The sequence below is a fragment of the Adiantum capillus-veneris genome, chromosome 28 (assembly GCF_014529385.1).
Source record: "Adiantum capillus-veneris isolate H3 chromosome 28, ASM1452938v2, whole genome shotgun sequence".
Taxonomy (NCBI): domain Eukaryota; kingdom Viridiplantae; phylum Streptophyta; class Polypodiopsida; order Polypodiales; family Pteridaceae; genus Adiantum; species Adiantum capillus-veneris.
The window spans coordinates 106,416,036-106,431,303 of NC_140958.1; the positions used below are offsets into that span (position 1 = coordinate 106,416,036).

Sequence of the window (15,268 nt, forward strand, 5' to 3'; positions counted from 1 at the left end):
AAAGGATTATTTTGAATGTGTTGGAGAAAGTTCCCTAACTGGCATCTCTCTATCTGGATGTTGTGATTGTGGTCGATATCTTGTGTTGACGTTGTCTTTATCATTTTCATGTTGATGTTGATCTTCTTCATGAGATAAACATGTGCTTGAATGTGCTTCATCACATGTATGGCTAATCTGTAGAAAGAGCCTCTTGTGGAGGGCAATGTTTTTTTTTTTTGGGAGTAGTGCCTTCTTGTTGATGTGTGAAAGGGCTCTTAAGTGGTAAAGATCGACAGTCGCTACCCAATAGGAAGGTGCCCTTAACCTTTGAGACTTTGAAGGCAGACAGAATATCTCGGACTAGCTTCTTGGCAGGTCGGTGACTTTCATTCAGCAGGCGGGAAAACCCCCTTCTAGAGGATGGGCTTTGCTTGTCTGACCCTTTGAGTGTGTGACTTGAACTCTCTGTGTGATGAGCCTCTTAGAAAAAGGCAATTACAAAAGCTTTTGTAAAATTAATAGCCTTTGACTTAAGTAAGCTTTGGTGGCGACGATGATGAGGCCGCACTGCGCAGGCAAGTTGGTGAGCGAGAACCAGTGAGGGGAGGGCCGAGGCCGACAGTGGGGGCCGCGTTGCTACAGGTAATTTGCAAGGCTTCAATGGAGATTGGATGGGTAGCGGGCAACACAGTCGGCGAAGGCTCGGCGTTTTTTGTAAGGCTCGCGCTTCTCTGCAAGCCGGATTTGAGTTGCTGACGAAGGGGTGCAACTTTGCAAGCCGTAGCAGGCAGGTGGTTGCGCTGGTGATGAGGATGCACAGCAATGAGCCAATGGCTTGGGAGTGTGGTTGTGTAAAGGTGGTGGGGCCAAGTGCAGGCAGCATGAGGGCAATCGGGTCGAGAAGGGGAAGAGCACTGACGACCGTGTGCAGAGGTAGGAGCCAAGCAACTTGGCAATCGCTGGTTCTGAGAGGCCAAAAGGAGGTGATCACAAGCTTGGCTTGAAAATGGGATTCCTAGTTGTAGGTGGTTAAGTGCCAGCTCGTGTAGTGAGGTTGGGCAAGCGCGGAGTGCAAGAGACGACGATAGTGTGTACCTTCTGATGTCAGGAGCGCAATGGAAGCCGACGCAAGGATGCAGTGGGCGGAAGGGTAAAGTGCCACGGGTTGCGACTTGCGACAGTCTCTTGTCGATGATGCGGAAAAAGACTCTACGCCAAACTCCTTTTGTTTTATTTGGGAGTGGCTCCCACGAAAAGTAACACACGCACTACTTTCTTTCTCTGTCACACACACATACACACACATGGAAGGCCAATTAAACGACTTATCCTCTGATAATTCAAAAGCTTGAGGGCTCAAAATTATTCATTATGAGCATGCACCACTTGAGCAATCAAAGTGAGCTTTCAAATTTGCGGTACATCGAAGCCAAATATGCACATAAAATGCGTAAAATTGAGATCTAATTATTGATACTAATAATACGCCAATCACGATGCAAATATGAACAATCGTTTAATTCTCTTCGTAATCAATTAGTATGGGTAGTGGCACGAATCGTACATTTCCTATTACCAAAGGATTTCAAAAGAGGAAAAATTTAACGATGTGATTAGCGCCATATTAACATGCAATGCAAAAGGGGTATTGAATTAGCAATTGCAATAGCTAAGGGAGAGAGGGCCACTGCAATTTAGCATAGTGAGGATGCTTAGGATCTAAAATAGATTAGGAAATGCTAATCTAAGCCATGCTCTGATACCAGTTATAGGGTTAAGGTGGGTGGATTAGTGTGCCATTCATGCTAATGGCATGCTTTGGAGCGGTTAGTGTAGAGCTTGAGAGAGAGATTATTGCACAATACAACTCTATACAATTGTAAAAGGGGGAGGGATTCCGGTCCCCGCCCCCCCCCCCCCCCCCCCCCCCCCCCCCCCCCAACACGTGGCATGTGCTCCTTGATCCGGCTCACCTCCGCCAATGTAACGTGCATTCTGAGTGTGCTCAGTGAGAGGGACAGAATCTGTGCGGAAAAAGAGAGAGAGAGACGGCCAGAGTTTGAATAGCCATCGATTTGTGGGCCAACGAATCCGTAGGGTCCTCAGCTACCGTTTCTTTTGCCTACGTTTGCCCGCTCCATGGGCATCCACTGGTCTACCTGCACCTCTGCCTACTTGCGGCAGCTATCGCCTTTGCCGCCTCTACCCATGGCCTCCTCCGCCGTCGCCCTGTGAGCTCTGCGTCTGTGCATGGCCTCCTTCGTCCCCCTTTGTTGTTCGTTATGCACGTCCCTACACATTGCCTGCTCGCATCAGCCCTCACCTCCGAAATGCCTTGTGTGCAACCCTCGTACCTGCTACTACTCGAAGTCAGTTATCAAACTGTTTGTTGGCGAAATGTTTAGGCGAACTCGGAGTTGCTGCAATGGCACGTCTGATTTGTTGCAACCTGCCACGTCTACAATGCCACACCCTTGCGGCCCCTGCCATGCCTGCTCCTCGAGTTGAGGTCTTCGGGTGCCTCCTCGAGCTGAGCTCCTCCGGGTGCTTTGGGTCGGTGCTCTCTCTCTCTCTCTCTCTCTCTCTCTCTCTATAATAATCCTCGAGCAACAACCTGCAGGCAAGGGCTCTCTCTCTCTCTCTCTCTCTCAATCCTTGAGTTGATGCCATCTAACAAACTGCAGCAAAGTGCTCTCTCTCTCTCTCTCTCTCTCTCTCTCTCTCTCTCTCTCTCTCTCTCTCTCTCTCTCTCTCTCTCTCTCTCTCTGTGACAGTTACCATGCAAGGAGATACAACATGCTGGTATGGGGAGATGACATCATGGTTTCAAGCGCATGGGTTTAGCATAGACAGATTGCCTCCATTCTTGTACTCACTGGATGCGCCCTCTCTGACTCTCACACAGTCCTACATCACCAGGCTCATCTGCCAGGACTTGACTCAGCTAGACACCAAGAAGACATGGATACAGCCAGCATAGGAGCTGGGCACGAAGATGGCTTTCTACAGAGAGCATCTCCTCCAGCTGACAGAGGATGGTTTTGTGACGAGGCCTAGATACATGGACACCCACTTGTCTCATGGGGTACGATGTGCTACTGGCCAGATACGCACATCTTCACACCAGCTACAGATCGACACTGGGAGGTACAGTGCAGTACCAGCAGAGGCCAGGACATGCCCCCTGTGTGACATCGAGCCTGAGACAGAGTTGCACTACACATGCCACTGCCCCGTCTACTACGAGATACGAGGCCACTTCCATTGCTTGTTCAGAGAGGGCTTTGGACCATTCTCTAGAGTCATGCGGTACGAGGATCAAAGATGCCTGGGTTTGTTTTTGCTCGAGCTGCATAGACACAGAGAGAGCCTGATGAGAGGAGAGGCTAGCCAGTCTGTAGCGCGGATAGTGTGTCGTGCTCTCTACAGTGGGTGCTCCTCAGTGCAATGTGCGTGACAATCTCACTCAGAACAGACTGGAACAAAGGAACAGTAGACAACGACTGAGCTCACAGAGACACAACAACAGTAGACCACAACATATGAGTCAACTATCTCAAAGAACTGATACAGACTCTGGCGTGGCAGCACACTCTGCTCCAGCCCAGGACTCACAAGTACAATGGGGTGTTGAGGCTCAGATGTGTAGGGATGGTGAAGACGTGCTGTGTGTATAGACTCTCTCTAGACGACGACGCTGGACCAGATGTGAAGAAGATGATCGTGACCCAACAGCTACTCTACTCACATGTATCACCATAAAGAGCCACCAACGGCTCATAAATGTCAGCCATCTAAGTCTATCTCCAGACTGGGTGGAGGTGGTGACCTGGCCACGATGTCCACTAGACCAGTCCGTATCTCTGCTGCCACGTGTCACTGCCCAACCCAGCCCAAGGAGTCCATCGAGTGTGAACCAGCCTAGACAAATTGTACTAACTGTGTGTCCTGTGAAAGTGACACTGTAGCCTGCTACAGGTTGCCCGCCACAAGACCGCTCACCATCTCAGTGAGAGGAATATTGAAAAAATTGTGAAAGAAAACCACTAGGTACTGCATCCGTACATCTCTCCTGAGCTAGGCCCAACCATGACCTTACATGCCTCAAAAGTGGGGTTAAAAACATTGTACTGCTTGCAAACGCCTTAAGCCTTTGAATAGGCAGGAACCGAGTATGATTGCATAGTCCAAGAATCCCAATTGGCAAAATAGAATGAAGCTTCACAACAAAGAGATATGCTTTGTTTGGATCCAGCACATCTTTATCCTCCATAACCATAGTGAGAGGAAAATGAACTGGTCCCTGCTTGCAGTTGCAGATGAATCTTGCAACACTTTTTTGCAACAAGACTATTCTCGAAAGGAGGGATGACCATAAGCCTGAGTAACACCGCAATTAAGGTTAAGCTCCATCATGATGGCATAACAAAAAAGCCTTCACAACAACAGGATGGCAACCAGGTGAATGCTTGAAAGCAACAAGGAAACAGCCAAAAGGCTCTTCAACTTGCTCGTCTGCTGTGATCGGATTACAAAAACTTGCTCTCCTCTTTTGTGTCTTTGGCCATCTCCCGTGAACAAGGAAACAAAGCCAGAAGGCCGCTTGATCATTAAATTACAGGAGGTCTCCATTTCCTCGCTAGAGAGAGAGAAGAGGATACACAAAAATAAAATAAAAAATGTATGTGTGTGTGTGTGTGAGAGAGAGAAATGAAATGAAATGAAATGTAATATTAACGTCTTCAAAAGGCCAAGGTGACCTATGAGACCACAAAGTTACAATGCGGTGTATCTGATACAAAGTCAGATTAACAAAATAAATTAAACTAGGATAACAAAATATAAATATTGTGGGATCCTAAACTAAGCAGTACAATGTGAAGACAATATGGGAGGGGAGTAGAGATCCATCTTCATCTGCACTCTGGACGACGAAAGAGTGTGGCTTGAATCTTTTGCCATAGCCTCCTTCAAAATAGTGTAGCTCCTCTCCTCCCTCGGGGTCGTCTAGATCTCCCTAGCTCCAATGCTCGGTCTATGAGAATGCGAGTAGTGCGGGTAGACCTCTCCACCGTCGCTGGTTGCTCCTCTGTTTGTTCTTCTGGGTGTACAGTATCTAGTGTAAAGAAATCTGTGATCTATCTCTGGGGATGTCTCTCTTCACCTCTCCTCAGTAAGGTTTCTCTATGCTTGTGTAACTCAAGTAGATAAAGCCCAAGACATCTTTGATCCTCATAACTCATGACCCTAGATAGAGGCCGAAAACCTTCTCTGAATAGACAATGAAAACGACCTCGTATCTCATAGTACACTGTGCAATGACATATGTAATGTACTTCTCTCTCTGGCTCTAGATGGCATAAGCGGCATATTCTGTTATTTGCTGGTGTCCCTTTGAATGTGCCAGTCTCAATCTCGAGCTGATATGAGGACGTGCGTATCTGGCCAATGGCACAACGCAAACCATGCGAAAGATGCGTGTCCATATAGCTAGGTCGAATTACAAACCCATCCCCCGTGAGGTGGAGAAGATGCTCTCTATAGAAAGCCATCTTTGTGTCCAACTCTTGTAACAGCTCTATCCATGTCCTCCTCGTGTCCAACTGGATCAAATCCTAACGGATGAGTCTATTAATCTCTACCCGTGTCAGCAACCTCAAGGGTGCCTGAAGAGAGTATTGAAAAGGAGGCAACCTGTCCATGGTGAAACCATATGTCTGAAACCATGATGTCATCTGAGCATACCAACATGATGTATCCCCGTTAAGAGCTAATTGTCTAGAGGACTCTAGAGCCACCCTGGCATATCTGTCTCTGGTAGTATCCCACAGACTGTGTACAAAGGAGACTGATCTTGTGAGCGCCTCAATCTCCATAGAGGGGGTAGCTAATTCCGCTCGAATGATATCATGCGGTACAGAAACCTTGGCTCTAATCAGCCGAGAGATCATAGATACCAGGGGATTCTCCATACACCTCCACCCATCCTGGCCTATAGAAGGTCCCCAAACCTGCACCCCATATAACATAGTAGAGGCAACCAAAGTATCAAAGAGCCATAACTTTGTCCTAGGTTCCTGGAAGTGAACCTGTGAACACATCCTCTCCATTCCTCCCAGAGCCGCACCAGCTCTAGTTAGTCTAGTCTTTGCTGCTCTTCTCAAGGAAAATCTCGGCCCAGTAAATACTACCCCCAGGTAAGTGTATGCATCTGTATACTCCACAATCTCCTGACCATACTTGAAAGTGGGTACTGATCTCTTGACCCATTGCGGTGTGGTGTTAAACACCATAACCTTGGTTTTACCTAGGTTTACACACAATCCACTATCCTCTGCAAAACTGCGTAGTGCATCCAACTGTCGTTGCATACCTTCTGGTGAGTCAGATATAAGCACAATATCATCAGCATATAGCAACAATGGGATCCATGTCCCTGCCAGCTGTGCACCTCTGTCACCCTCTCTATCGATGTAATCGGACACCTCATCAACATACATACCAAATAGAGTAGGAGACAATGGGCAGCCCTGTTTCACTCTAATGGTAGAGTGAACTAAATCAGATACCCCTTGCGAAGTGCGTACCTGTCCCATCACTGATCTGTACAAAGCCATAATCCCCCAAATCACCTCTATGGGCACCCCCATCTCCTGTAGTCTGCACATCAATCGAGCTCTTGGTACCATGTCAAATGCTTTACGAAAGTCCACAAAGCTACAATATATTCGTCTCCCATGTGTTCTGCCCTCCTCAATGATGGCCCTGAGTGTCAGAATATGATCAAGAGTGGAGAAACCCCTCCTGAAGCCGGCTTGACCCTTTGCTCGTACCCCCTCGCCCTCTGCCCAATTACTCAAGTGTTGCTCCAGGATGGATACATACAACCGTGCCAATGTGTGTCCAACCATGATAGTGCGGTAGTTCCCAGGGTCTGTAGGGTCACCAGCCTTGAAGATGGGCACAATATTAGACAATCTCCAAGTCTCAAGTAATCCCTCACACATGGCACGATTGAACAACACTGCGAGAACCTCCATCAGCATATCCCTGGCATGTATAAAGTGCTCCGATACTAGACCGTCATGATCATATGCCTTCCCGGTCCTCATTCTGTCGATGGCCCTTTGTACCATCTCAGGTGTAAAGAAAGTGCTCGTAGCTGGGCAAGGCTTGGTAGGGTCTGGAAGGGGTTCCTGTCCAGGAACCGTATATAATGATGTCGCATATTGGCCCCACACCTCAGGTGAAGTAATCACTGGGGGAGGGGAGTGCTCATAGAAGAGACGCCATGCCTCTCCTGAGTCCCTACTCAAGAACATCTGATACAAGTCTCGCTCCATTTGGGCTAGGTAAGCTCACTTCTTCCGTCGCACAAGGCGTCGGAAAGCAATCCGAGACTGTCTGTAAGTGATGACTCCTAAAAGAAGATCCCTTTGAAGCTGGTCTCTCATCTCTGTGCATTCTTCATCATACCAACTATTCTGGGGCATGCTCCCAGAATGTCGTCTCTTGCTCGGCTGAGTGTGTGGGTATGCCACTGATGCAGCCCCGTGCAATGTCTCAGTCAGTAGCGTGGTGCACTCCTCCACTGAGAGGCCTGTACCATTTGTGCCAGCTGTGCCTTCCAATAGACGGTCCCAGATCTCCTCTGAATAAACGAAATTAGTCTCTGGAGTAAATGTATAGCGGGTGTGTGACCTCCCTCCTGATGTCTGGGTTGTACTATACTGAAATTTAACGGATAGTGTCAAGAGAGCATGGTCTACTGCTATGCCCATTGGCCTGGCTCCGACTATGAAATCCTGAATGCAGGGGATAAAGCTCGGTTGTGTCATAACATAATCCACTGTACTGGCCCCATGTCTATGTGGAAAGCATGTGAAACCGGATGCTCCAGGAAATCGCTGTAAGCCATTAAGTATGGCTAATCCATGTGTAGTCGTCATTTCCATGAGGTATCTCCCATACTCCGTTTGCTCTCTGTCATCTGAGCATCTGTCAAGCCCCAATTCACCCACATTCAGCTCTCTAAGCATCTCATCTGAAGTGTCGTAGAAGACTGTCTGCGAGTTGCCCGTTCGGGCATTGAAGTCCCCTAGGAGAATGATATCACCATCCCTTGAAAACATCCAAATGTCATTATCTAGGATAGAGAAAGGCGCCTGCCCTCTGGATGCGGCATACATTGATGTACTGGGAGGAAAGTTACATATGGCAATATATAGGAATCGACCTGTGTCAGGTCTTAGTCTTACCCGCATATATCTAGCATGATCATCTCTTCGTACAATATGCACTAATGGTTGTAGTTCCTCTCTAAATAGCACTGCTACTCCTCCTGAACCTCTACTCCCGTGCTCAGATCTCACATTTGTCCTGTGAGATGTTTCCCATCTGTATCCCACCACATGTGGCATTACCTGTGCAGGGGCCTGATGAGTCTCTGAGAAGAACACAATATCCTTGTCTTTGAAACTCTCCTCAAATGCGCCCACGTCCAACCTCATAGACCCATTACAGTTCCAGCAGTACGCCGCTCTAAAATCACCACCCGTCCATCTTTGTAGAAGGCTATCTTTCCCTTCTCCCTTGCCGCTGTAATCTCTGGCATTACCTCTCTCATATGTGCGAGCTGTGAGAGAGTCAGGTCATCACCGAGGAAAATACCTGTCTTTTTGAGAGTAGGCCTCTTCCTGAAGAATTCCTTCTTCTCTTCCAACGAGGGGAAGCGTAGTATGAGAGCTCTCCCCTTTGAAGACTCACCCGTGCCATCACTTTTCTTACCTACCCTCCATGCCTTTGTGTGCAGAGGCTTTTCCATCCCCATCATGGATGTAAGGTTTGTGACCTCTTTCTCCACATTGTTTATGTCTTTGAGACCGGTCACTCTCACATGCAGTGTTCGCATCCGCCTTCTTTGTTCCTCTTCGAGAGTCATGTTGATAAGCGTCGGTGTACAACGAGTTTCTTGACCTTTCCCTTTCTTGGCGACCTGAATCCATTTTTCAGCCTCGTCTGCCTTTTTCTGTGTCCTTGTTATCAGCTCCTCCCATGAAGATGTCTTTGCCACACTCAGTTTCTCTTCCTCTGTGATCATCCTTACCTGTTCCTTAATTTCCTTGATTTCATCTATGACCGAGGGTTGAAATTCGCCTTCCTCTAGTCCATTGCTTACTCTATCAGCAAGCTCCTGTTTAAGGGCTGAGACTTCTTTTTTGAGTACCCGTATCTCGGCGTTTGGGTTCTCCTGTTTGAGGGTTGAGACTTCTTCTTTGAGTGTCTGTATTTCTGCGTTAAGGCTCTCTTTCTCCTTCTTTCACTGTGCGCCCTCATTGAAGACCATCTGAAGTAGGTTGGCCTTCTCCTTCCACCATCCTTCCATCTCTGTTTTCCACTCCTTCGTTTCCCTCTCCATCTGCACCATCCGCTTGTTCGTGAGCACGAAGGTTGCCTTTGCTCGCGGCTTGCAAGCAGGTGAGACATTGGCGGCTTCCGTGTCCTGTGCAGGGTCTTCTTCAAGTGGATCCCTTACGGTGAGGCCCAAAGAATCAGGGTCTTCTTCAAGTGGATCCATTACGGTGAGGCCCAAAGAACCAAAGAGAGAGAGAGAGAGAGAGAGAGAGAGAAGAGAGAGAGAGAGAGAGAGAGAGGTGCGATAAATAGGTTGAGGAGGGGGGGGGGGGGGGGGGGGGGGGGGGGGGGGGGGGGGGGGGGGGGGGGGGGGGGGGGGGGGGGGGGGGGGGGGGGGGGGGGGGGGGGGCGGGGCGGGGTATCGCGATAGACAGAAAGGAGAGGGGGGGGGGGGGGGGGGGGGGGGGGGGGGAGGGCGCGCGATAGACAAATGGGGGCGATAGACTGAGGGGGGGGCGATAGATAGGGGAGGGAATAGTTGAAAAACTTAAAGTTTAAGTTAAATTAAATAAGAGGGGGGGGGGGCAGCGCGAGGGCAGGGGCGGGGCAGGGGGTGCGGAGCGGTAGCAGGGCAAGGTGCGAGAGAGAGAGAGAGAGAGAGAGAGAGAGAGAGAGAGAGAGAGAGAGAGAGAAGAGAGAGAGAGAGAGAGAGAGAGAGAGAGAGAGATAGAGAGAGAGAGAGACAACGCACAAGCTTGTGTAATAGTTCCTGCAGTTGGAGAGAGAGGGATGGACGAATTTGGGAGGGGGAAAGGGGGCGAATGGGGAGAGAGGTGAGGGGGACATTTTGGGAGGGGGAAAGGGGGGCGAAATTGTTAGTTGGGAGGGGGGGGGGAGGACTAGGGGCAGGGGTGTGAGGGGAAACAAGCGGGAGGGGGGGCGAGGGTGGGTAGTGAGAGGGGAACAGGGTGGGTAGGGCGAGTGAATGTAGGGAGGGTATAGTATTGAAAAGGTGAGAGACATTGTAGAATAGGGATGGGTGGGTTTTTTTTTTTGAGGTCATCATCATAGAGCATAGAGCATAGAGCAGTGTCGAGAAGCGAAAACCAGACTGAGCAGAAGAAATATTGAATAAAAGATAGCCATACCCGCACTGATCTTCTTCGAAGTTTGACACCACGGGATCCATACCTCCTTCTAAGAGAATGGGTTGCATCGGGGAGCCAGAAGTATGTATCCACATGGCATCATTTCCCCAATCATGAAGTGCTTTAGTGTGTCAAAGCCATGGTCTTCCAATGAGCAAGGGAAAGCCGCCCTCAACCTGGGGAAGATGAACCACAATAAAGTCCAAGTTAAAAGTAAAGTCTTGTACCTGCAGAGGCACATTGTCCACTAAGCCCACTGGGTAGACTGTCCTCTAGTCGGCCAATGTAACTATGAAGGGAGCAGGGCGATTAGGCTGTAGACCTAGAGCTAACATAGTGAACTCGGGCATCAGGTTGATGCCAGATCCACCATCCACTATCACTCCTGAGAATTGTCGACCCAAAACGAACACTGTCAGGCGAGGGCTTCTATAATTAGTGAGTGGAGCAGCCGGATTGGATATCATATAGGACTCTGATAGTCGCACTGGGAGGTGCCCGCCACTAGGGCCTGCTCGAGGGTAAAGTGATTGAATAACAGCAAGGGTGTCACTTCTAAAACTCTCATCTAGTCGCAGCATGTCATAGAGGGACACTTGTTGGAAACTTTTCTTCAAGATTGTCTCTGTTGTAAGATTCTCTTTTTCTACCTGTTGTTTCTCTGGTACCTTGATCTTCTGTAGATCAGAAACTGCTTCCAAGGAAGTTTCATCAAGATTGGAGAGCAAAGATATGGATTCTTGCTTGCCACTGGGTGATGGCTTGTCAGCAGCTGAAGGCAAGGTATCCACTGTTGGAAGAATGTGTAGGGGAGTTGAACGTGTTGGAATACTAAGACCGAGGGCAGCTCTTTGGGCCCGAGTGAGGATACCCGATGGCTCCTCTACCAACTGCAGCTTATTTTGAGGGGTAACCACGTGGGTAGAAAGAGGCAGCCAAGGAACGGTGCTAACTGCTATCAGATTGAGCTTAGGAAAGGTAAACTCATTCTGGCTTTGACTTGGGTTCGAAGCCGTGGATGCACGAAGTTTAGGGCAATCCTTACTGTAGTGATCCTTCGTTTCAGGGCAATGACGGCAAGGAGGGGACCCTTCTGGCAGGGGGCATTTGTTTTGGTAATGCCCATATTCCCCGCATCTGTAGCACAAAATGGGCCGAATCAAAGGGCGAGTCGAAGGGCGAGGTGGTCCTTGCTCCTGGTGCATTGATTTGGAGGTGGAGGCATAGAAGCTTTGAGGTGATGAGGGAGCATGGGTATGATAAAAGCTCTGAGAGGGAAAAGTGCTTTGCATACCTTGCATAGGAGGGGCTCTCAACAAAGGTGGCATATAGTGTGGATGGCCACAGGGAGAAACCATGTTGGATGTAGGTGCTGGCCCTTGTTGAAGAGAAGGACCAAGACTTTGTTGTATTTGTCGCAATCCCTTGAGGTAGTAGCAGTCCTTGTCCTCATGCCCAGACTTTTCGCAGAAGTGGCAATAAGTCCGAAGGGGATAGTCCTGTGGAGGGTGTCCTCGAGAGAGACACTTGCACCATACCATAGCCTTAGTCTCTTGCTGAGACCGAAGCTCTTCTAGCTTTCTCTTGATTTGATCCAAAGCCTCGTGATGTGGGACCTTCTCTTGTCTGAGAGAGATCGATTTCTCCTCTTGCAGAGCTCGCTGTAGCTTAAGGGCTTCCAGTTTCCTGCATAAAGAAGTTAACGGATCAGAAGGACTTTCCAAAAACACTGAAGGGGTCTCTACCTGAGGAGAGTTAGCGAACAGCTTCCTAGCTCCCTCTATCCTAGTAGCAGCCGCGACAAACTCCTCCAAAGTGGCGTCAGGTCGAAGACTCTCGGTGTTTTTGCTGGGAAGTTTTGGGAAGAGCCTTCTCCACCCACTTTTTAACCATAAATTCCCCTGGCTGTTGGGGAAGCTTGGCAACCAGAGACTTGTTTTTAATCATGAGTTCGGCAAAAGTCTCCTCTGGTTGAAGCACCATGTTGGCCAACTCATCCAAAACCTTTTCCTGGTAGTGACCTAGCTTGAATGCCGCACAGAACTGTTGTCGTAAAGCTGCCCAAGTTGCAAAATGGTTCTCTGCAAATTGACTGTACCATTTGTCTGCTAAGCCATTCAAAGTAGATGGAAAGAGTACCAAATAAGCATCTTCTCTATTAAGACCACGACCCCTACAGAGAGATACAAACCTTCTTGCATGGTCGTCTGCATCTTCTAAAGAGAGTCCTTTGAAGGTAGGGAACTTGATGTTTACCTTGGCCAAAACACTAGCCAACGCCTCCATGGCCCCTTGCTCAGGAGCCTGTTGCTCAATAGCCTGCTGTAACAGAATAGGAGAGAGCTTTACTGGGGAAGGTGATCTGGAAGATGTGGAACCGGATGGAGGAATGGGTGATGTCGTATGTGGAGGTATGGGTGATGAGGTTGATGGACTTCTACTAGGTACCAAAGGTTGTCTTTCGTTATAGTACTTCAGAGGGCTCAGTAGTGCGCTTTGACGCTCGACTGACCGCCTTGTATGTGTCATGCAGCGACCACCAATCCAACCAAGCTTACCAAGCTTTGGGCAAGAAAACCTAAAACTGGTTGAAGACAGATCTAGACTCTACTAGACCAAGGCTGGACCAGGGACGAGGAGGACTAGACCAGGGACGAGGAAGGACTAGACCTGGACGAGAGCTGATTGGACTAGGCTAGAGAGACCGGACGAGTTGGACCAGGGCGAGAGAGGACCAGACCAGATGGACCAGGGCGAGAGAGGACCAGACCAACAGGCTACACAATGCAAGGCAAAGGAGGCAAAGCTAGATAAACCATACTAACTTCAAGATTTGTACCTCACAGAAAGTGAGACTTCAGTTGAGGTCCCACCGTGATCGCCAAAATGAGAGCACCTGTAGCGCGGATAGTGTGTCGTGCTCTCTACAATGGGTGCTCCTCAGTGCAATGTGCGTGACAATCTCACTAAAACAGACTGGATCGAAGGAACAATAGACAACAATTGAGCTCGTAGAGACACAACAGCAGCAGACCACAACGTATGACTCGACTATCTCAAAGAACTGATACAGACTCTGGCGTGGCAGCACACTCAGCTCCAGTCCAAGACTCACAGGTACAATGGGGTGTCGAGGCTTAGATGTGCAGGGATGGTGAAGACGTGCTGTGTGTAAAGACTCTCTCTCTAGACGACGATGTTGGAGATGTGAAGAAGATGATCTTGACCCAACAGCTACTACTCACATGTACCACTATAAGAGTCACCAACGGCTCATAAATGTCAGCCATCTAAGTCTATCTCCAGACTGGGTAAAGGTGGTAACCTGGCCACGATGTCCACTACACTAATCCGTATCTCTGCTGCAACGTGTCACTGCCCAGCGCAGCCCAGAGAGTCCGTCCAGTGTGAAGCAGCCTAGACCAATTGTACTAACTGTGTGTCCCGTGAATGTGACATTGTAGCCTGCTACACAGTCTCAGAGATAGATCACAGACTTCTTTAGAGCTGCCACTGGACACCCGGAGGAGTTACTACCACAGCAGAGCGCATCGCCTCACGCTAGAGGCACACTGATCGACCGAGCGACTGAGCTGGGGAGATCCAGACGCCCACGACTGCGGAGGACTACACATCATCAACGGAGGCTGCATCAGAGGATTTGGATCACTTTGGCTCGACATGCACGACGCCTGGTCAGACTACTAACCATGGAGGAGATTGATGAGATCCGCCAGCGACCGATGCTGGATCTCTTGTGATCTAGCTATCCCAGCTAGCTGTTTAGCTGCGTAGTTCACACCTAGCAGTTTAGGATTCCCTAGTATTTTATTTTGTCATTTTGTCATCTTGTTACTCTGACTTTGTATCAGATCCACCACATTGTAACTTTCTGGTCTCATAGGTCACTTTGGCCTTTTGAAGACGTTAATATAACATTTCATTTCATTTCATTTCTATCCCAGCTAGCTGCTTAGTTCACACCTAGCAGTTTGGGATTCCATAGTATTTTATTTTGTCATTTTGTCATCTTGTTACTCTGACTTTGTATCAGATCCACCACATTGCAACTTTCTGGTCTCATAGGTCACTTTGGCCTTTTGAAGACGTTATTCATTTCATTTCATATCTCTCTCTCTCTCTCTCTCTCTCTCTCTCTCTCTCTCTCTCTCTCTCTCTCTCTCTCTCTCTCTCTCTCTCTCTCTCTCTCCTCTCCGCTTTGTCTATCTCCCCCCCCCCCCCCCCCCCCCCCCCGCCTTGCTCCCATTCCCTCGCCCCCCTCTCTCTCTCTCTCTCTCTCTCTCTCTCTCTCTCTCTCTCCCTCTCTCTCTCTCTCTCTCTCTCTCTCTCCTCTCTCTCTCTCTCGCGTTGTCCACCCCGCCCCCCTTCTGCCTATCACCCCTGCCCCTCACGCTCCCCTGCTGCCCCCGCACCTCTCTCTCGCGCGCGCTGTCCGCCCCCCCCCCCCCCCCCCCCCCCCCCTTCCTTTTTTGTCTATCGCGGGTTAATATTCAGCCTTTTAAGTTTTATTTATTGTCTATAGTCTATCGCCCACTCTCGCCACTTTTAAAATTTTTCCCCAACCCCCCCCCCCCCCCTCCCAACCCCCCCCCCCCCCCCCCCCCCCCCCCCCCCCCCCCCCCCCCCCCCCCCCCACCCCCCCCCCCCCCCCCCCCCCCCCCCCCCCCCCACCTCTATCGCCTATCGCTCCCCCCCCCCCCCCCCCCGGCGCTTCTCTCTCTCTCTCTCTCTCTCTCTCTCTCTCTCTCTCTCATTCTTCTCAC

The 15,268-nt window shown here is 49.5% G+C and overlaps 2 protein-coding genes across 5 annotated transcripts in view; one reads left to right on the forward strand and one right to left on the reverse strand.

Moving 5' to 3' along the window:
- Nucleotides 1-15,268, forward strand: part of DPD1 (Polynucleotidyl transferase, ribonuclease H-like superfamily protein) — a 191,151-nt gene that overhangs the window by 128,494 nt on the left and 47,389 nt on the right. The window lies entirely within an intron of this gene.
- Nucleotides 7,341-8,257, reverse strand: LOC147421037 (uncharacterized). The gene is made up of 2 exons (XM_086503869.1): nucleotides 8,241-8,257; nucleotides 7,341-8,154 (listed from the first exon to the last, which is right to left on the reverse strand). The coding sequence occupies exons 1-2, from the start codon at nucleotides 8,255-8,257 to the stop codon at nucleotides 7,341-7,343; spliced, it is 831 nt and encodes a 276-aa protein (XP_086359995.1).